We start from the raw sequence: 22,279 nt of genomic DNA, 5'->3' as shown, positions 1-22,279 counted from the left end.
CTCTTTTATCTGATTTTCTAGATAGCCAGAAAAAAGGTAAAGAGAAACATTTTGTTCTTGAGCACATTTGTCCAAGCTGAATCTTCTCCCTCAACAATGAACACACACAATTAATAGTTACACAATTGTATTATATACTGACTACAACCATAAACATGCCCTAACATAGTCAAACCGGATGTATGTGTCTGTGCCGTTTGTTGATATACTGTATGTTGTAAAATATATACCAATAAAGAATGAGCACCTATATCACAGTCTGTTCTTTATTTCCTAACATGATTCCATGAAAGATGATCAGTGCAGAAAAAAGTGTTCCTCAAGAGTATGAAAGTCCAGAAACAAAAACCTTTCTTATTTTACCTTTACAAATCCCAGGTACTATCAGACAATACAAATAAAACACCAGGAAATCACTTCAAAACCAGAAAAGGTTCACATTACTGTGGTGGGAATGATTCGTATCAGCTCAACTAAGAAATGGGTTTAGTATTTGCATCCTGTGTGTCACAGCAATGGGAAAAGGACTTCCTTTTTTGCCCTTAAAAAACTAACAGTTTTGCTTGTTATATTATGTAGATCGAGTAGATTCTAGTTATTTAAGCAGTTGAGAAAATTGTTGTAGGACATGGGTTATATACAATGCTTGTCTTGGGATGAAATAAATGAAACAATGGAGAAATTGCACATTAGGCTACGTTCATCAAAGTGCATGTGTTAATAAGGCTTGTTTCATTAATGTAGACTATCAAATAAAACAGACGTTTCTTTTGCCCCAAAAAGGAACCGGAATACTTTTAACCTAAAATTAAAAGTACCAGAATGCTCTTCCGGACCATTCTAACTCAAGTCAAGCAGTGGTTAAATAAAAACATGTTAAGGTAAGGATAGCCAGTAAATCCTTAAACTTGTATTGTTACATTAATGTTAACTTGATTATCTTTGAAGATAGTAACTAAATGGTTTGTCTGTTTAAATTGTTTATAATGTATACATTTTACAATACATTAATTTACAATGCTAACAGTGCTATGAATTTGCAGTATATGAAGCAGTTGCATGTGATGCAGCTTGTATAGTGTGGCTGTACTCACCTCCAGTGAAGTTCTACAATGTGAAGGTCTGGTAACCTTTCTTTCAGTCTTAAGTTTATGTATTTTGATTAGAGCCCTGGGATTGATTGTTTTTTGAGTGCAAGAGACAGGAAGAGAGATAGTGTGCATGGTAATATTTGAGAATTAAGCCATGTTAGGCTTATTGTATGAGCAAAAACAAGAGCATTGTATTGGCTAGTATGAGAACCATTCCCCAAGGTCAAGAAATGTTCACACTGGGATACAAACAATCAGGGATTTTTATGCATATTATGCAGCTAACATAACTGTCAATCTGCATGATTATATTTAACACTTTACCTTCAATAGTAAGTGAGTTAATGGGTTTACTTTCTGTATGGTTTACTGTACTTAATTACCTGCCTCAATTAATCACATTTACAACCACCACGACCTCAGAGAAAGAGAGCAGATATTTTATTGTGTCTTTAAAAGCAACAGGAAACCAAAAGAATGATACTAGAAAATGTTTCTGATGGCATTCATATACTGGTTGCACATATGTGATTGTTACACAACGTGGTTCAAACTTGGTTTGTCTAACCAGACCACAGCACTGTAAGCTGAGAACCAGGCAAATTCTCAGGTAATATTAAAGGCATCTGACAGGGAATTCTTTTGTATTGTGTGTGGAATGAACAGTGGTCAGGTAAGTTTCATCAGGTTGCTGCAATTTGTAAATACAAACTACAGTAACTACAATAAAAAAAATTTTGCTTCTAAAATTCCTTGTAAGATTTCTGAACTGAAAGAAACTGTGACTGAACCCTGACCTCTGCAGGTCGGCAGTAAGCACCCTCTCACTTACAGAGGCCTTTTCTCTCTGCCACTGATCTTAAAGAGAGTGTCATTATGTGGGTAGGTGCTGGCATTCACCCTGCACAGCAGGTACCCCTTGAGATGCTTCCGGAAGGTCTGGTCCCTCAACCCGTACACGATGGGGCTGACGAAGCGTGGGATGATCTGCACGATCACGTAAGAGGCAAATCTGATCTCCAGCAGTTTGGTTGGGAAGAAATACAGCAGGCCTCCTTCCAGTGCAGAGCGCACATAGGAGATCATACACAGGAGGAGCTGCAGGCCATGCAACAGGATGGTGTTTCTGGCCTTCCTGGCATCGGCGCTGGCGGCTCGCGCTGCGAACATGATGCTTAAGTAGGTGTAAAGCAGAGAGAGCCATATCAGTGACAGGAAGACGTAATAGGAGATATTATTCCTCTCAATCATGGACGGGTACCGGAAGAGGCCTTCTCGATTGCAGAAGACCCTGGAGCTGAAGAAGCTGAGGGGTTCAGTAGCGAAGAGGATGAAAACATCTGGTAGGATAGGTATGGTAGTCAAGACCCAGATCAGACTAATGGTGATGTAGGTGCGTCGGACGGTGCAGATCTGGGCGTGGCGCAGCGGGATGCAGACGGCGATGTAGCGCTCGATAGCCATGGTGGCCAGATTGACAGGTGTGTTGAAGGTTGTGAAGATCAAGAAGACCAAAAGTAAGCAGCAGAAGGACACATTCAGGGTATACACGATGTAGCTGAGGACATGGAGGAGGCATGCCAAGGTCAGCTGTATCATGTCGTTAACCACCAGGTGGATGAACAGGATGTAGCGAGGGTTGGTGTTGAACACCTACGAAGATAAGTAAGCACGTTATGAATCTATTTGTATTAATGGAATACCACCTGAAAAAAGGAAACTTTCAACATTAAAGTCGTCACAATGTGGCTCTTCTATAACAGATAGTTCTTTATAGCCACTGCTTTCCATATTAGGGTGGAGAAGAGACATCAGAAGTTTGGAAAATTACATCAAAAGCTGATGATGACACAGATGTACAGTTGTGAAAATGGAAATTAACTATAGATATTAGTTCAAGTACAGTTTACTTTATATGTGGACAAAAATCAACACATCTTATCCCTGAAACAGTCACATCTGAAAACCTATAGTACTTATACTTTATTTTTCAGTTCAAGAAACTTTAAAACAAATTATACAAAATTCATAGAACTAGTAACATTGCACCAATTTAAACCAGCTGTATTTTCTCAAATGGCAGGAGAAAATTGATTGACAAAAAATAACAAGAAATGAAAAGAATTATACAAATATGTTAAAATGCCTATAAGATGGGGAAAGGGAAATAAAGGATGTATCTATTTGTACCTGATGTTTTGTAAAGGTGTGGACCAGCGTGCTGTTGATGTAGTTGATGGAGAGACAGAGAGCCACCACGATGATGTTCTTGGTCAAGGCTGTTTCAAACGTGTCACGCTCCATCAGGACAACAGTAAAGTTGCTTTCCCCTGCTGAGAAGTTCATCTCTTTTACCTGATTTTCTAGATAGCCAGAAAAAAGGTATAGAGAAACATTTTGTGCTTGAGCACATTTGTCCAAGCTGAATCTTTTTCCTCAACAATTAGCAAACAAAATTACATAATAGTTACACAATTGTATTATATACTGACTACAACCATAAACATGTCCAAACATAGTCAAACCTCATGTATGTATCTGTGCCGTTTGTTGATATACTGTATGTTGTAAAATATATACCAATAAAAAACACGTGGATATATCACAGTCTGTTCTTTCTTTCCTAACATGATTCCATGAAAGATGGAGTGCAGAAAAAAGTGTTTCTCAAGAGTATGAATGTCCAGAACAGGGGCGTAGCCACGGGTAGGCCTGGGTAGGCACAGGCCTACCCAATTTGTTCTAAGGCCTACCCAAAGACGAAAATATCTCAGAAAAATTATGCACCGAGTGCACATCGCAAAGTAAATAAGTAAAAAAAAATAAAAAATATGCCTATCCATATTTTTCTAGGCCTACCCAAAAATATTTTGCTGGCAATGCCCCTGGTCCAGAAACAAAAGCCTTTCTTATTTTCCCTATAAAAATCCCAGGTACTATCAGACAATACAAATAAAACCCCAGGAAATCACTTCAAAACCAGAAAAGGTTCACATTACTGTGATGGGAATGAATCGTATCAGCTCAACTAAGAAATGTGTTTAGTATTTGCAGTGCGTGTGTGACAGCAATGGGAAAAGGACTGCCTTTTTTGCCCCCCAAAAGAGACTGGTTTTCTTGTTAGGTTATGATGTAAATCAAGTAGATTCCAGTTATTTTAGCAATTGAGAAAATTGTTGTAGGACATGAGTTAAATACAATGCTTGTCTCGGGATGAAATAAATGAAACAATGGAGAAATTGCACCTTAGGCTACGTTCATCAAAGTGCATGTGTTAATAAGGCTTGTTTCATTAATGTAGACTATCAAATAAAACAGACGTTTCTTTTGCCCCAAAAAGGAACCGGAATACTTTTAACCTGAAATTAAAAGTACCCGAATGCTCTTCCGGACCATTCTAACTCAAGTCAAGCAGTGGTTAAATAAAAACATGTTAAGGTAAGGATAGCCAGTAAATCCTTAAACTTGTATTGTTACATTAATGTTAATTTGATTATCTTTGAAGATAGTAACTAAATGGTTTGTCTGTTTAAATTGTTTATAATGTATACATTTTACAATACATTAATTTACAATGCTAACAGTGCTATGAATTTGCAGTATATGAAGCAGTTGCATGTGATGCAGCTTGTATAGTGTGGCTGTACTCACCTCCAGTGAAGTTCTACAATGTGAAGGTCTGGTAACCTTTCTTTCAGTCTTAAGTTTATGTATTTTGATTAGAGCCCTGGGATTGATTGTTTTTTGAGTGCAAGAGACAGGAAGAGAGATAGTGTGCATGGTAATATTTGAGAATTAAGCCATGTTAGGCTTATTGTATGAGCAAAAACAAGAGCATTGTATTGGCTAGTATGAGAACCATTCCCCAAGGTCAAGAAATGTTCACACTGGGATACAAACAATCAGGGATTTTTATGCATATTATGCAGCTAACATAACTGTCAATCTGCATGATTATATTTAACACTTTACCTTCAATAGTAAGTGAGTTAATGGGTTTACTTTCTGTATGGTTTACTGTACTTAATTACCTGCCTCAATTAATCACATTTACAACCACCACGACCTCAGAGAAAGAGAGCAGATATTTTATTGTGTCTTTAAAAGCAACAGGAAACCAAAAGAATGACACTTGAAAATGTTTCTGATGGCATTCATATACTGGTTGCACATATGTGATTGTTACACAACGTGGTTCAAACTTGGTTTGTCTAACCAGACCACAGCACTGTAAGCTGAGAACCAGGCAAATTCTCAGGTAATATTAAAGGCATCTGACAGGGAATTCTTTTGTATTGTGTGTGGAATGAACAGTGGTCAGGTAAGTTTCATCAGGTTGCTGCAATTTGTAAATACAAACTACAGTAACTACAATAAAAAAAATTTTGCTTCTAAAATTCCTTGTAAGATTTCTGAACTGAAAGAAACTGTGACTGAACCCTGACCTCTGCAGGTCGGCAGTAAGCACCCTCTCACTTACAGAGGCCTTTTCTCTCTGCCACTGATCTTAAAGAGAGTGTCATTATGTGGGTAGGTGCTGGCATTCACCCTGCACAGCAGGTACCCCTTGAGATGCTTCCGGAAGGTCTGGTCCCTCAACCCGTACACGATGGGGCTGACGAAGCGTGGGATGATCTGCACGATCACGTAAGAGGCAAATCTGATCTCCAGCAGTTTGGTTGGGAAGAAATACAGCAGGCCTCCTTCCAGTGCAGAGCGCACATAGGAGATCATACACAGGAGGAGCTGCAGGCCATGCAACAGGATGGTGTTTCTGGCCTTCCTGGCATCGGCGCTGGCGGCTCGCGCGGCGAACATGATGCTTGAGTAGGTGTAAAGCAGAGAGAGCCACACCAGTGCCAGGAAGACGTAATAGGAGATATTATTCCTCTCAATCATGGATGGGTACCAGAAGAAGCCTTCTCGATTGCAGAAGATTCTGGAGCTTAAGAAGCTGAGGGGTTCAGTAGCAAGGACGATGACAACATCTGATAGGATAGGGATGGCAGTAAAGACCCAGATCAGACTAATGGTGATGTAGGTGCGTCGGACGGTGCAGATCTGGGCGTGGCGCAGCGGGATGCAGACGGCGATGTAGCGCTCGATAGCCATGGTGGCCAGATTGACAGGTGTGTTGAAAGTTGTTATAAGGGCGATGACCAATAGGAAACAGCAGTAGGACACATTCAGGGTATGCACGATGTAGCTGAGGACATAGAGGAGGCATGCCAAGGTCAGCTGTAGCATGTCGTTAACCACCAGGTGGATGAACAGGATGTAGCGAGGGTTGGTGTTGAATACCTACGAAGATATACAAGCACTTAATTGATCTATTTGCATTAAAGGAAAACCACCTGACTAAAGGAAACTTTCAACCTTAAAGTCGTCACAATGTGCCTATTCTATAACAAATAGTTCTATATAGCCACCACTTTCCAGAGTAGGGTGCAGAAGAGACATCAGAAATTTGGAAAATTACATCAAAAGCTGATGATGACACAGATGTACAGTTGTGAAAATGGAAATTAATTGTAGATATTAGTTCAAGTACAGTTTACTTTATATGTGGACCACAGTGAACACATATTTTCCTTGAGACAGTCACATCTGAAAACCTACAGTCCTTTACTTTATTCTTCAGTTCTTAAAATTACACATATAAAATATTCTTTCCTGTTTTTCTGTCCAGTTGAGTTCATTCAAGAAACATAATAAAAAATAAAAATAAAACTTATTAAACCAGCTGTATTATCTCAACTGGGAGGAGTCACAAAAGATTGACAAAAAATAACAAGAAATGTAAAAACTATAAAAAATATGTGAAAATGCCTACAAGAGGGAGAAAGGGAAATAAAGGATGTATCTGTTTGTACCTGATGTTTTGTAAAGGTGTGGACCAGCATGCTGTTGATGTAGTTGATGGAGAGACAGAGAGCCACCACGATGATGTTCTTGGTCAAGGCTGTTTCAAACGGGTCACCCAACAACAGGACAAAGGTAACATTGCCACCCCCTACTGAGAAGTTCATCTCTTTTAAAAGATGTTTTGAACCTTGAAAAATGCCAACATAGAGCAGGTTGAAGTTACATGGAAATTGAGTAGGGGTACAGTAAAATAAGGCTTTTTAAATTTCAGCTTTGGCTCTTTATATACATGAATAATTTTATGTATGTATGATTAGACTGAGATAGATACTTTACCTTGGTAAGCACTTAGAGGTCCTTTAAACAGAGAATCTCCAGTGACATGTCGTTTAGTTCTACACTAGACTTATTCGATTGTCCATAGATAACATTCAGAGTATTAATACATTTTTTATCCTATTCTTTCTAATTAATTGTAAATAACCTTCAACACAACTCACCACAATGCTAACAGCATTATGTACTGTATTTAGCTGAAGTTTAACTCACCTTTGATGATGAAATGCTAGGAGGTTGGACTACAGTCTACTGTGAGAAACTGAGTCTCCTTTCCTTCATGCACGATTTATAAAGCTTGATAAGAGTTATTGTGTATGTGTGGGTGTGTGCATGTGTGTTTGTGTCCATGAGTGTGTGTGTGTGTGTGTGAATGCATGTGTACATATTTGATAATAAGAGATGGGACGTAACAAAATACAAATACTTTGTTACTATATTTAACTGGTATCAGTACTTAACTTCACTATTTCTTTTTCAACTTCAGTGAAAATGTGTAGTCAGTTTGCTACTTCAACTTTTACCAGTCTTTTTAAACATGAGTATCTTTCCACTTGAGTGAAGGATGTGGGTACTTTTGCCATCTCTGTTGATAATGATGCCACTACAAAGGAGCATGTTATGGAAATCTTCCCTGTGGCCCCTGAGCAGTACATATTTTAACGTAGCACTTCTCATTCAGTACCAAAGCATCTCCCAAGGTTATAAAATATATACTCCAATGAATTTAAGCATCATATTTTCATGAGCTTCACACAGTAAATTGAACTGGTTAGTCCGAGTGTTTGTATTGGCTTAACAAATATTCAGGTCCTAGGGTCTGCCTGGCTTCCTGTGTGTGTATGTATGTTTATGCATGTTTATGTGTATGCTAGTGTGTACATTAACTTTACTTTATGTACTTACAGGCCAGAGGTTGAGCCAAGTGAGTTAAAGTTCACACCTAAATCCACTCTGACATGGCACAGTGTGTAAGGCTTCAGACCTACACAGTCACACACCATGTTAAAATGCCTTCAGAGCCCAATCATTTCAACACATTTACGAATTTAAATAATATAATATATAAACAGAAAGAATTTCCCAAGGTCACTTTTAAGGGACTGCTCTTTTAGTTTTAATTGTATTATGTATTAAACAGTCAAGTATAGTATCTAAAACTGAAGTTCCATATTGTCAGGACAATATTTGTGTAAATCCACTGACTAAATAGTCTGTACACATGTCCAAGATAAAGTGATTAAACCTGTATCCTACAAAATGACTGGAATATGTTTTGGGTATTTCTAGACAGACCAGACTCTAGGGTGAGGAGATTGATACCTGTTGGTTGTACTAGAGACTGACCTCTTTTGTGTATCAGACATCAAGCTGTACCAAGGTCCAGGGCCCAGGTTCAGGGCCCAGGTCCAGGTCCCAGGTCCAGAGCCCAGGTCCAGGGCCCTGAACCTGGGCTCTGGACCTGGACCTGGGCCCTGGACCTTGGCCAGGGCCCCCTCAGAGCTTGGTCCAGGGCCCCCTCTACCCAGACTCTAGCTGTCATTTCTCTGGGTTACAGGTAGGCCAGAGTGTCCCTGGCATCTTTCCATTCTACATGGCCGCCAGGGCCAAAACCAATGATTTTATTGGCTGAGTATCAGATTATAATGCTCAAAATGGCACCAACTAACCCAGCAGACCGACACAGCTTATGGGTGAGGGGATGCTGACATCCATTCAGTCCAGGTGGCACATAGAGATGTTAAGGTATGTTTTTACCCAACATGGTCAACAAACCCCCATAGTACCCAGCTTCAGACAAGACTTCCTGGTCTGAGTCATGTCTGTCTTCTCTTTTCCTCTGTGATGTTACATAAGAATAGTAAACTTCAAAAGTTCTCTTTGTTGTTGAGAGACTCAACGACAAAGTGTCATCACTAGTGTTGTTTTTCCACTTGTTCCACAGAGACAGAGAGATAGAGGGAGAATGAAAGGAAGAAAGAGAGAGAGTGGAAGGTGGGTATACAACTTCTGGGGCTATTACAGTAACTGCACTCTTACCTCGGGCTTGAGGGGCTTTTTGACCTTTCCCAGGATCCTTAGAGTGCAGTCTGAAGGTGGAACAGAGAACCTGTCTCCCATCAGCCCTCATTATGATGTTGTGGTTAAGGTCAGGCCCAGTGGGCTGAGGCTCGTTAAGGAAGGAACATGTGGCATCATGGGAACTTATTAGGTCATCATGTGGAGAAGGGAGATGAAGTTCAGCACCATTGAGTAGGTCTGGGTTTGACAACAACACTTGCTAAGGGTACAGCAGGACTCTACAGACCCGCATGGCCTTTTAGCTAGCAGGTACTCACCCAAAACAAGTACTATAGCTTGAAATGCAAAGCAGAAAAACAAACTCATTTTGACAATCAGTGGGGAGCTAATCCACTAATTGTACAACTTGGCCCAAGAGACAGCCCCACTTGATGGAGGTGTGCGAGTGTGTGTCTTTGTCTGTGTGTACTTGTGAGCAAAGAGGCCTCATTACTGGTGACAACTGAACAACAACCACTACAACCAAACGTTCAGTTTTTTATTGCCTTCTGTGCCAGATTACAGAATCCTCAAAACAATTTAAAAAAATGGTTATTGAATAGAAAATATACAAAAAGTACAGGTAACCAAATATAAGGGGTATAAATCTGACAAGGCCGTTTTTCATACAAAGCTAACTCAAGGAAACTTTAAGATACCACAAGGCCCTGTTTTGTTCAGGTACACATACACTGATAGATATGTGCTGTTTTCTTTATTTGTTTGTGCTATGTCTAATGCTGAGTATTACACAATAGTTCCTTTCATATCTAACTGGTATTGTTGGGGTTTCACATATAGGGGCTTGATTCAAAACCTCAATATATTTTACAAACAAGATCACATCCTGTTTTAAGTATTCAAAGTGATCTTGCAGGCTAGAGTTCCATCCAAACCACCCTTAGAAATATTTGCTGAATATGTTTACTCTAAAAATGACTTAGTTCTCATATCAACATTTTTTATTTAGAAATGTTGATGTATCTACACATGCACAATCTATTAAAAATAATTGTAATTGTTGTGGTACCATCATTTTACTTTATGAACACTGAAATGTAGCTTTGATTTAATTCTAGCCTTTAGTGATTAATCAATCAGGTCCTAAGGAACAATGGCAAATGATAACTAGATCTACTGTATTCTTCTCAGACTGGGTGAAATGATGCTAATGTTGATATGCTAATACTACAAGGCGAATGTTGCAATATTTATGTTCAATGCTAATACAGAGCTATGATCCATTCGGTAGGCCTACCCTGTCAAAGTAATTTAACTCCAATATCAACTAATACTGATATTCATTACTTTATACGAGAAAAGACTGTGAATTTGAAACAACTGAATGATTTGGAATGGGTAGGTTTTGGGCAAAATCCCACATTAAGGAGTGGTAATACATCTCATCTTCTCTCACATAGATAGCTGACACTGGTATAAAATGTCTATCTATAAATACATCATATTCAACATCCCATAGTAAGACAGGTCAAGAATAAATAGGGCACAATGACAAACAGAAATGCCTGCTTGGGGACCAATACTGAGACTATGATGTCACCTTTTCTCTCAGAATTAAAAGAGTTTCATATGGGTTCTTACGGTGTTCCTGTAGGAGAGACCTCTGCAAAGAGAAATGTGTGTTTCAAGAAGGAACGTTGATGGATGACACACTGTTTCCTACATGTCTCTTTGTATGCTACTTTGTGTCTGAACAGCTGTACAGTAAATCCTCTTATCGACAGTTCCCATAGTTGTCACTGAGGTGTCGTAGGTTCCGTGCAAGCACATGTGCATGTGCATTGCCAGATATTATAAATTCAACACGTCAATGTCATTGATTAGGGTCATTTACATAACCATGAAGATACTACATCAATTGGTCAGATGTTTTTTTTTTCTTCTTCCTGTGATGTTCTTGACAGGATGACTGTGCCCTCTTCTTCTACCCTCTCTGCATCTCCACTTCCTGTTTACATGGATGACTTCTTGTTTCATTGCCTTAGGTCAGCGCATCACTTCCTGGACAATAGCTGGTTTTCCAGGTCCTCAAGCCTGGCTGTCATACCCGCCAGTGGCCTTAGTTAAGGAAGTGATACAAAACACATTTATAGTAGCACATGGAAACAGTAATTCTCCATCATAAACAACAACTTTGTATTTTGGGCCTACTAGTATTACACATGGAAAAAATGCACGGTAAGACCTTAACATTTTTTACATTATTTTCCCCAAATGCCCTCCATGTTGAACTAAGGGTCATAAACATCCACAGTTGCAGGTGATGGCCCATCTGGAGACCATTTATCACACACAGCTTCACATTGAGAGCCATTCAGACTCCTAAGTCTTATGCAGCAGGAGCCCAAACAGAGAGAAGGCGCTTCAGAGACCGTTCCAGACATCCCAGTAACAGACTGACCACTGTGTCATCTCCCATCACCTCCAACCCCTCACCCAAACCCTCTTGCTAGTAAAACAAACTATTGATCTCTTAGACAAAACAACCTCCTGGAGAAGCTTTCCTTTCAAGGGAGACCTCTCCCTCTCTAGCTCTCCCTCTTTAGCTATCTCTCTCTCTCTAGCTCTCTCTCTCTCTCTCTCTCTCTCTCTCTCTCTCTCTCTCTCTCTCTCTCTCTCTCTCTCCCTCTCCCTCTCCCTCTCCCTCTCCCTCTCCCTCTCCCTCTCCCTCTCCCTCTCCCTCTCCCTCTCCCTCTCTCTCCCTCTCTCCCTCTCCTCATCCAGACACATCTGTTTCTGGAGTCTCTGAGTGTACAAGAGGCCGTTTGGCTACCGTGATGAATCTGCAGCGGTGGGGTTGTGTGCTGTGCCACGCTCAGGTGAACAAAGCCTTATTGATGGGCCTGCTTAGAAGAAGCCACAGTTCCCCAAGGAGGGGAGAACAGAAGTGGGTATTCTTTACTGGCTTCCACCCCCCCCCCCCCCGCCCATATCTTCTTCTTTCTGTCTATTTTTCTTTCTCTCTATCTTTCTTTCTACATCTCTTTCTTCCCTTCTTTTCCCCTCTCTGTCTGTGTCAAATCACTGTATCATTCTGTAATTATGGGTTGTGTCATTAATAAAACAACCAAGGGGAAAGATCTAGAAAAATTGAAAAAAATAAAAAGAAAGAAAAGAGATGTATGGGTAAGGATATGTTTCTGAGTGAGCTGCTCCAGAGTGCTCATGGTGGCCTGCTGGAACTCCACCAGACTCTCACATGCACATGGGTCCTTTACCTCAATCTCCCCCTGGCTCTCCTCTGAGAGAGAGAGAGAGAGAGAGAGAGAGAGAGAGAGAGAGAGAGAGAGAGAGAGAGAGAGAGAGAGGGGGAGGGAGACAGAGAGGAAGGGAGAGAGAGAGAGGGGGGAGGGAGAGAGAGATGGGGTGAGATTCAGAGAATCATTATGTATGTCCTGTCCAAACTCTAGATGGAGCTGTAGAATAACTAGAAAAGTATGTTTTACACACTCAGGTTTGGAAACAGTACATTAGAGTCCAATACTAACACATTCAGGTTGCAAGAAAGTAAATAACGAGGCCCCAAAAATGCAAAATATCGAAATCACATCAAGCACATTCCCAGTTCCGTCTCGTTTGCCTGTGCTGTACGTGCTCAGGTGAGACTGTTGTGTGGTTGTGTACCTGCGCAGACGTTGAGCTTGAGGTTCTCGGCAATGGTGTTGATGGCTGAGAAGTCTGTGGTGTAGTAGAAGTGTTTGTCAACAGGCTCTGAGGCGATCTCACGGAGCTCATCCTCCACAGCCTTCCCAACGCCCACAGCATACATGGTGATACCTGGCCCAAACACACACGCACACATACACACACATGACCACTGCAATCCTGCACCAAAGACCTGGAAAGCTCTATATCCGCTCTCTCTTAGTATCCCACAATTCCACCCTCATCTCCCCTCCTAGTTACCTGCTTCTTTGGCCTTCTTTGCAAACTCGGTGATGTCGTCCTGGGATCTCCCATCGGTGAAGACGAGGCCTACGCGAGGGATGTTGCGGTTGGCGGCGCGGGCCCCTTCAGCCTCTGAGAAGCTGTTCTCCACCAGGTGCTTCAGAGCCAGACCTGTCATGGTGCCCTTCTCCATGTAATCCACCTATACAGAACACACACACACACGTGGGTTAGCATGTCACGAAGGACCTCTAGGTCTGAGAGCTATGATAAAACAACACACAGCAGTGATGATCTCTGTGTCCACTGTTTGCTTCTGCATCCAGGGTGGTTCTATGATGACTCATGTGAGTTCTAACTCCACACAGCATATTACCTTCATAACAGCAGCTTTGATCTCGTCAGCCGTGTGGTACATGTTGAGGGGGAACTCTGTCCTGACCCGGCTGGAGTACTGGACCAGACCCACACGAGTCCCGTGGACTGACACATCCAGGGAGTCCACCACCTGGTTCACAAACTGCTTCACCAGCTCAAAGTTCTGGGGACGGACACTCTTGGAGCCGTCGATGATCAGAACCAGATCAATGTTGGCTGACTTGCAGGCTGGGAAGGTGTGGAAACATGCTTTTAGCGTGTATGCACGTGTGTACATATGTGTGTGTATATATATGTGTGGATGTGTGTTTGTGCGCGTGTATATGTCTGTGTGTGTTTGTGTGTGTGTGTGTGTGCGTGTGTGTGTGTGTGCATGTGTGTGCATGTGTGTGTGTGTGTGCATATGTGTGTGTGTGCATATGTGTGTGTGTGCATGTGTGTGTGCATGTGTGTGTGTGTGTGTGTGTGTGTATGCATGTGTGTGTGCATATGTGTGTGTGCTTGGTCTACATACTGCCACAGGTCTTGCCGTTCTCCTGCAGCAGCTGTCCCTCGGGGCAGATACAGTAGTAGGATCCAGGGGTGCTGACACACTGGTGCTCACAGCCGTGCTCCACACTGTTACACAGGTCCAGGTCTGCAGGAACACACACACATGTACACACAGAGGCACATGGTCAGCAAGGAGAATAAAAAACTGAGATGTCTTTTTCTCTCTCTCTATCTCTCTCTCTCGTATGCACACAAACACACACATGCAGGAACACAGATTTCAAGAACCAACTGAACAAACAAGCAACAATGAACACAATGACAGAGTTTGGGCCAAAGTGAACTGGTACAGGTTGAGTAAGGATCGGTATTTTCCTACCATAGAAGCAGCATCTTTAAGTAGTGTTTACTTCATTCAGCAGAAGATGTTTGTTATTACAATTATTTATTTTCGAATGTATTGTTGGGCCTGCAGACTCAACATATTTCTATGTTGTGTTTGTATTCATATGTACAGTCTATTAGGTTGTGCAGACTGATTTAATTAACTAATTAAACAACTTTGATAATTGGTATTTGTAGGTAAATGTTTAAGTTCACGTGCAGTCAATTACAGATTCATGTAGAACTCCATACCTTGAAAGCAATGTAAAGACAATAATCTAATCTTTAGTTTTGTTATCCAGCGTAAATCCTTTTTCTTACATTTAATGTACATTTCTTGAAAAAATCGATGATAAGAAGAACCGTCAAGGTAAGGGGACATGTTTTCAAGTTTGGGGGACTGTCTCTTTAAAACTCTGAAGTGACTAACTTGTGCATGTCTTCTTGTCGTCGTTGAGTTTGTACCCGGCGTTGCAGTCACAGGTGAAGGACCCTGGTGAGCTGATACAGATCTGCTCACAGTCATGCTTTCCCTCAGCACACAGGTCTATCACTGGAGCACACACACACGCACACACACAGTATAATTGCATGTTTATAACCTGTTTATAACCACTAGCAAATATATTACTACTTCAACATTGGAGCCAAAACATTGACCATCAGAACAGGAATTCAAGAGGGAATGGTCCGGGTGTCATCATTTCCATTGATTGGAGCTGAATGATCATATTACTGGAATATGGAGGTACCTCACGCTGTAATCATGTGAGGGTAAGAAAACAGTCAACTACATCAGTGTGCAATACCCAACATCTCCAGAGGTAGAGCTCACAGCCGGTCCATAGAAGAGATTGAAGATGACAGTTTACAGTAAGCTATGTGGAGATGTCTAGACGGCTGACTCTGGGCTGTGTTTATTGTACTGGGAGTTTAGACATTGTCTGTGAGCTGCAGGTGTGGACAGCGCAGTTATGATGATGGTGATAATCACAACTATCTCTACAGTGCTTGGTGTTCATTAACTTAAATAACATGCTTTTTAGATTTTGACAGTATGAGTAATGTGTCCCGAAATATGCTTGACTGAAGGAGGTTATGTGTGCGTGTGTTCTGCACTTGTGCATCTGTGTGTGTGTGTGTGTGTGTGTGTTTGGACTGGCTGATGAAGGATATAACCATTAGAACATTTCTCTGAAAGCGGAATGATCAAGTGATGAATACATGTTAATATATTAAGTTTGGATGTTTTCTCATCTACTGATGTGGTCTGGGAAATGTATCAACTCTCTTTAAGGGAAACTAACTCATCACAGAGCACCATTTTGACCTCTGTCACACACACACACACACACACACACACACACACACACACACACACACACACACACACACACACACACACACATACACTCACTCTTTCTCTCCCTCCCTCCCTCCCTCCCTCCCACCCTCACACACACACACACACACATACACTCTCTCTCTCTCTTTCCCTCCCTCCCTCCCTCCCTCCCTCCCTCCCTCCCTCCCTCCCTCCCTCCCTCCCTCCCTCCCTCCCTCCCTCCCTCACACACACACACTCTCTCTCTCTATTTCTCTCTCTCCCTCACTCACTCACTCACACACACACACACACACACACACACACACACACACACACACACACACACACACGTACACACACACTAGAGCAGATAGACAAGAAACAGGTCAGACCAACAGACAGACATCATTGTTTGGTCAATATTCCAGTGCCTTTTTAGATCTTGTACAAGTTTAGTAAAAAAGTGGTGAAATGCTTCAATACTTCTTTGAGTAGAGATACTGGTTTACATGTATTTAAAGTAATTAAGAGATAGGAATGTAAGTGAATAATCGAAGTTCCGAACTATAGTATATGCTGAAAAAATACTATATAATTAAAGGGATAGGTCACTCACAATTAAAACAATTAGCATTTTATCATCCCTTTAAGATGTGTATCTGTTGTAAGACTAACTTGTGCATGTCTTCTTGTCATCGTTGAGTTTGTACCCGGCGTTGCAGTCACAGGTGAAGGACCCTGGTGAGCTGATACAGATCTGCTCACAGTCATGCTTTCCCTCAGCACACAGGTCTATGGCTGCAGCACATACACAAACACACACATACACACACACATGTGCAAGCAATGCACACCCCACGCACGCACACAGTGTAATTGGATGTTTATCACCGGTCATAACACAAATCAACTGTTTATCGCATAGTAATGCCATAAAGTCCTCTTAGTATTCAAACAAGACAGCTACACAATACAATTTCAATTACATATGACCAAACAAAGATGATGTTACTGCTAAATTGAGTTCACATTATGACTGCTGCCTATTGGCATGGTTTTTCAGTGGCCTGGCTAACTACATTACAGAATACAGAGATGATCATGTATGCTTGTCATCAGTGCTTTCCCAGACAGTGAAAGGAGAGGTGCAGTAAGACGTGGTTTATCTGACCCTGGGTTAAGAACCGCACCGTGGTGACAATTGTTAGACACACCAGTTACATTTGAAGACGTTTTGACAGGAGGTGGGCTCTACAGGGGTAAATTGATGCGAATGAAGGTTAGCTCAATGATGAGTTGCCAAACCAAAACCAAGATTCTGCTTTACATCCACAAACACCTGATAGTCCCTAAGAAAGCCACTGTCAAGAAACAGAAACCATGCCATTTACAGCGGTTACTATGGAACTACATTAATGTTAGAAGTGGCCGCCTACATAGTGAAAATAAGAGTTTCCAGAAAGGTTTCTTACACTTGCTGAACATGACCATAACAAAAGTGTCAACCACGTAGATATCTATCACCCAGGAATTACAACAATGTAATTTGTGATAAAGTATGTTTAATTTTTTCAGTTTTTCCTGTTCCATTCTTATAAGAAGATGAGCTGTTATTTTCTTCAAGTCTATTGTGTCATATTCACAACAACCATATTTCATACTGTAACTGTCAAGTTCAAATGTAAGATTCCTAAAGAGCAGCCATACAGTATGTAAGATCTTAACCTTTATGCTTGCCTGGTTACGGTTACGGTTGACAAGTGTAGAAGTGGCTAGAGTTTGAATGAAGAAAACAGGAAGAACTCAATGGAGACAAGAGAGACAGACATCTACACACATACACACACAAACACATGCTGTACATTCTCTCTTATACGCACTAAGTCATTTATGTTTACGAACTTCCACCACTGTTTATGACCATCCACTTCTCCACATGACACACAAACAGCTGGCCATCTAAACAGCTCAGAGAGGAGATAGTGTATGTTAGGAGGGGTTTAGGCCGCTTACCTAAGCTCTGGTGATAGAGTAATAGCTCTTATACTATTTCTGTCTCCTGTAAAGACCTACCTGTGTTTCATAGGATAACCTCTGGAGGGGGTTGTATTTGGAATGATTTAATGAAAGACATTTCCTCTCAGGCAGACCCTTGGAATGTCTTGGTTTAAGTATTTCTGTTCTGGCCACTGTGTGTGATGTGTGTGTGATGTGTGATGTGTGATGTGTGATGTGTGATGTGTGTGTGTGTGTGTGTGTGTGTGTGTGTGTGTGTGAAAGACTTACGCTGGCACGTCTTGCCGTCTTCGAGGAGATTGTACCCCTCATTACAGCGACAGTGGTAGCCACTGAGCACGCTCACACACTCGTGATCACAGCTGTGGTTGCCAAACGAACAGTAGTCGATCACTGAGGGCAGAGAGAAGGCAGGGAGGGTGCCAGCCGTGAGCAGGCTGAAGCAGCAAAGCAACGCTTACCTGGTACAATGTGAACCAGCAACATGATTTGGTTGTGAAGATGATAATGAAATAATATGTCAGGGAGTCAGGTGGCTGAGCGGTTAGGGATTCGGGCCAGTAATCAGAAGGTTGCCGGTTCGATTCCCCGCCGTGCTAAATGATGTTGTGTCCTTGGGCAAGGCACTTCACCCTACTTGCCTCGGGGGAATGTCCCTGTACTTACTGTAAGTCGCTCTGGATAAGAGCGTCTGCTAAATGACTAAATGTAATGAAATGTCAATGTCAAAGGTTGTTTGGATTGTTACTGTAGTCCAATAGGCAGAAAGGACCATAAACTGTATTTAATATCAAATTAATACATTTACAAAAGTTTAATCCAGTATATATCCAATTTAACATTTAATTGTCATCTCCTATAACTCCTCAAATGATGTTGCATGTTTTGCATTGATATTTTATAACAGTGGCCTCAAAGTTTTCACCCTTTCACGCCCTGGTTTACCTCTTCACACATGCTTTGACCCTTTTCAAGTTTTAGTTTAGCAAGGCAGCTTATGATGGATGAGATCAGATTCTTGCAGGATATAAGATGGCTTTCCATAACGTAATTAAACTGATATGTAGCAGTTTCACTAAGCTTTGCTTCTAATTTTACTCAGTCCATCACAGACTAGGACTGTGGGCGCATTATCTTCCACAACATCCTGTCTGGGATGTACTAAACGTCCCAGAACTATTCATATGAGTAAGATAAACTGCGTTTCAAAAGACCTTTGTGAGGACTCAACACTGGTAGTTTTGTTTTTGGTCCAGAGCAAGACACAAAGGGAAAAAAATAGTTTTTCTTGGACAACTTAGATTTTCACAGACAGAACTACTGTGAAAAGACAAGTCGCTTGTGCCAGGAACACAAAGTTAGAATTATCTGGAGTCTGTCACCCTGCCAGCAGCTTACCTCTCCTCTCAGCCTTCTTCAGTTCCATGTAAACACGAGTGAGTTACATCACTGAGCTAGGGAGGGGAAGGCTGGTTAGTGTGTGTGTGGGTGTATTCGGACACTAACTCATGCATGTCTTCTTGTCGTCGTTGAGTTTGTACCCGGCGTTGCAGTCACAGCTGAAGGACCCTGGTGAGCTGATACAGATCTGCTCACAGTCATGCTTTCCCTCAGCACACAGGTCTATGGCTGCAGAACACACAAACACACACCAAAGAAAACCCACTTGTTACTCCCTAAAATGTAATGCTGATGCTAATGCCCTGTTACACCGGGGTGAGACAAACATAAATTGGTGTCTCATCTCAGCATTACACATTTTAAAGAGACAGAGACACACACACTCGTACCTGAGCAGGTCTTGCCGTCCTCATTCAGTGTGTACCCAGGCAGACAGATGCATTGGAAGGAGCCAGGAGAGCTTTCGCAGATGTGCTCACAGCCGTGGTCTGACTCCAGACACAGGTCCACACCTGCAGTCACACAGCCACGTTACACAGCCAGGATACACAGCCAGGTTACACAGCCAGGTTACACAGCCAGGTCAGCTGCTTGTGTTTCACTGGGAGTTGAATGATTAAACTCTCTCTGTTGAAATGGGCCTGGATTCAATTGATCGTGACTTCAGAAGATACAATGTACTGTAGTGCTGCTATGTGATGAATGTTGAAATAAGATTCTTTAATAGTTTTCTAGATCCTAGGTGCAGTTTTTTTTTGTTGAAACAGCTTAGAAAGGAATCAGTCTTTCATTCTCTCTCATCACATCTACATTGTTTTTGGATCTAATGGATTTGGGAGGATTTTATCGGACCTATATGAACGAGTTTCAGATTTCAGTCAGGAATAGCAAGTGTAATTACATGCGGGACTGTGTTTTAGCCAGCAACACGGGACAATGATCTCAGGTTAAAGCCATAGTCTTAACTGTATCACAATGTTATTGACTGTTCTGAAGAGCTGTGTTTCATTAACGCACATACCGACACGCACAAACAAAACTCCTCACCACAGAGCTTGTCCTGGAACTGAAAGCCGAACTGGTGGATCATATCAAATGACTCCACCTGGAACACATGGTCTTCGAATGGTGGTGAAGCCATGGCTCTCAGTGATGTCATATCCGCCCTGGCCACACCCACAGCGAAGATCTCGATGCCCTTCTCCCTCGCCTCGGCCGCCACCTTAGTGTTTTATCTCGTGTTATTATTCATACACCAGGAACAATTTGTCACGCCAAGATATAAGCATGATGAGATTAACATGAAGATGTCAGGCTGAAATACTTCACACATTTCAGCCTGACATGGTCACATTCACCCATAACAAAATAAAATAACGACTTGACAAAACCAAAAGGATTCAGAAAGGGTTTTTACTTCTGGTTCCCCATTGATTGACACATAACCTTTATGGTTCCATGTAGAACAGAAGGTCACCTCACCTCAGCCACGCGGTCCTGGGGCCGCCCGTCCGTCACAATGACAGCCACGTTGGGCACTTTGGCACGGTCGCCCTCGTCAGCGGTGAAGGCCACGTTCATGGTGTACTTGATGGCCAGGCCAGTCATGGTGCCCTGTGCCAGTGGGATGATCTCGTTGATGCCCTTCACCATGTCTTCCAGCTTGGAGTAGGTCTTCAGGGAGAACTCACTCTGGACCTGGAGGAGGAGGAGACACAGAATGGGTCAGTTACTGGACCTTGGAAGGATGAAGACACCAGCGGACTGTGTGTGTCTGGGTGGAGGAGTGCGTGCACCTGACTGGAGTACTGGACCACTCCCACTCTGGTGGTGTTGGCTCCTACGTCCAGCGTGTGGATGATGTCGATCATGAACTTCCTCATGGTCTCAAACTCGTGGGGCCGCACGCTACGAGAGCTGTCGATGATGAAGATCAGGTCCACCGGGCCTGACTTGCACTTCTGCTCTGGACCTGGGGAGGGAGGGAGGGAGGGAGGGAGGGAGGGAGGGAGGGAGGTGGATAGGCGACGCATTAATGAAGTATCCAAGAAGAGAATGACTAAATGCAGTCAAATCAAGAATTTCTATGACCTCTTTCACAGAGCCATTTTTTTTTAACAAAGCTGCAAAATCGATTCACATTTTAACCAAACCTGGTCCAGACAGCACAACAGACTCTGCTGTGTTCTGAGTTGATCGTCTATCCCTGTGTGCTTTTAAGAGTTCACAGTTGGACTTGGCTCACCTGCTTTAGGTCTTGCGGCAGCCAGGGTAGCTAGGGCCACCAGGACAGACACACAGACACTCAGATGAGCCATGTTCACACGACCCCAGTGACCTCTTTGAGCTGGGTGGGACTGGTTTGGACAGTTGGTCAGTTCACACTGTAAAAGAAAACACATAGTCCATGGTCGGCAAATAATCTGTAGAGTGAGGGCTGTAATTGGCCTGGGTAGGGTAAGTTGGGCATTTTTACATTATTTATTCAAGCATATAGAAAAGTGAAGCAGAGGATCAAGGGCTAGGGCTGATTAGGGTAGGGCTGGCCTGGGTAGGCCGTGGAGAGCAGGGCTGGCTGGGGTAGGGTTCGGGTAGGACTGGGTGGGTTGGGTTTGTCCAGGGTTTGACTGGGTAGGCCCAGGTTAGAATAGGTTCACACACAGAGAGAAGAGAGAGATCAGTCTAAGCAGCACATTCCAGCCCTGCCCAATCATAAAACAGTCTGTACAGAACAGCTGGCTCAGGAGCACACTAGCACCCCTTAATAGAGGGCTGTTGATACACACACACACACAGTCACAGACACACACACACGCACACACACACACACACAGGCACACAGCTAATCTGTCTCTGAACCCCTGCATCCCTGCGGGCAGGAGGTTCAAACGGTGTACTGGATAATGACCATGTCTGGAAAGTGTTTATGAGATGGCATGCTGTCTTTGAACACAAGCATTATGAAAGGCACCCCTTCTCCCGGGGTCCTTGGAGACAGGGTCCTGAAGAGGTCTCGTAC

General features: G+C 42.3%; 3 protein-coding genes across 3 annotated transcripts; all 3 read right to left on the bottom strand.

Annotated features, from left to right (window-relative positions):
- Positions 1–1,919: 1,919 nt before the first annotated feature.
- Positions 1,920–3,437, bottom strand: LOC136940505 (odorant receptor 131-2-like). Its single transcript, XM_067232721.1, has 2 exons — positions 3,282–3,437; positions 1,920–2,744 (listed from the first exon to the last, which is right to left on the bottom strand). The coding sequence occupies exons 1-2, from the start codon at positions 3,435–3,437 to the stop codon at positions 1,920–1,922; spliced, it is 981 nt and encodes a 326-aa protein (XP_067088822.1).
- A 2,130-nt stretch (positions 3,438–5,567) lies between these two features.
- LOC136940423 (odorant receptor 131-2-like) lies at positions 5,568–7,120 on the bottom strand. Its single transcript, XM_067232605.1, has 2 exons — positions 6,965–7,120; positions 5,568–6,392 (listed from the first exon to the last, which is right to left on the bottom strand). The coding sequence occupies exons 1-2, from the start codon at positions 7,118–7,120 to the stop codon at positions 5,568–5,570; spliced, it is 981 nt and encodes a 326-aa protein (XP_067088706.1).
- A 2,728-nt stretch (positions 7,121–9,848) lies between these two features.
- Positions 9,849–21,578, bottom strand: matn4 (matrilin 4). Its single transcript, XM_067234243.1, has 15 exons — positions 21,506–21,578; positions 21,057–21,232; positions 20,743–20,958; positions 20,308–20,482; positions 19,650–19,772; positions 19,366–19,488; positions 18,130–18,252; positions 16,519–16,641; positions 14,947–15,069; positions 14,155–14,277; positions 13,639–13,868; positions 13,281–13,464; positions 12,999–13,151; positions 12,511–12,615; positions 9,849–11,427 (listed from the first exon to the last, which is right to left on the bottom strand). Exons 1-15 carry the CDS (start codon positions 21,576–21,578, stop codon positions 11,369–11,371), a joined length of 2,109 nt encoding a protein of 702 aa, XP_067090344.1. The 3' UTR covers positions 9,849–11,368.
- Positions 21,579–22,279: the final 701 nt, after the last annotated feature.

Source organism: Osmerus mordax, chromosome 1 (genome assembly GCF_038355195.1).
Source record: "Osmerus mordax isolate fOsmMor3 chromosome 1, fOsmMor3.pri, whole genome shotgun sequence".
In the NCBI taxonomy this organism is placed as follows: domain Eukaryota; kingdom Metazoa; phylum Chordata; class Actinopteri; order Osmeriformes; family Osmeridae; genus Osmerus; species Osmerus mordax.
This window is presented reverse-complemented; position numbering and strand designations above follow the sequence as displayed.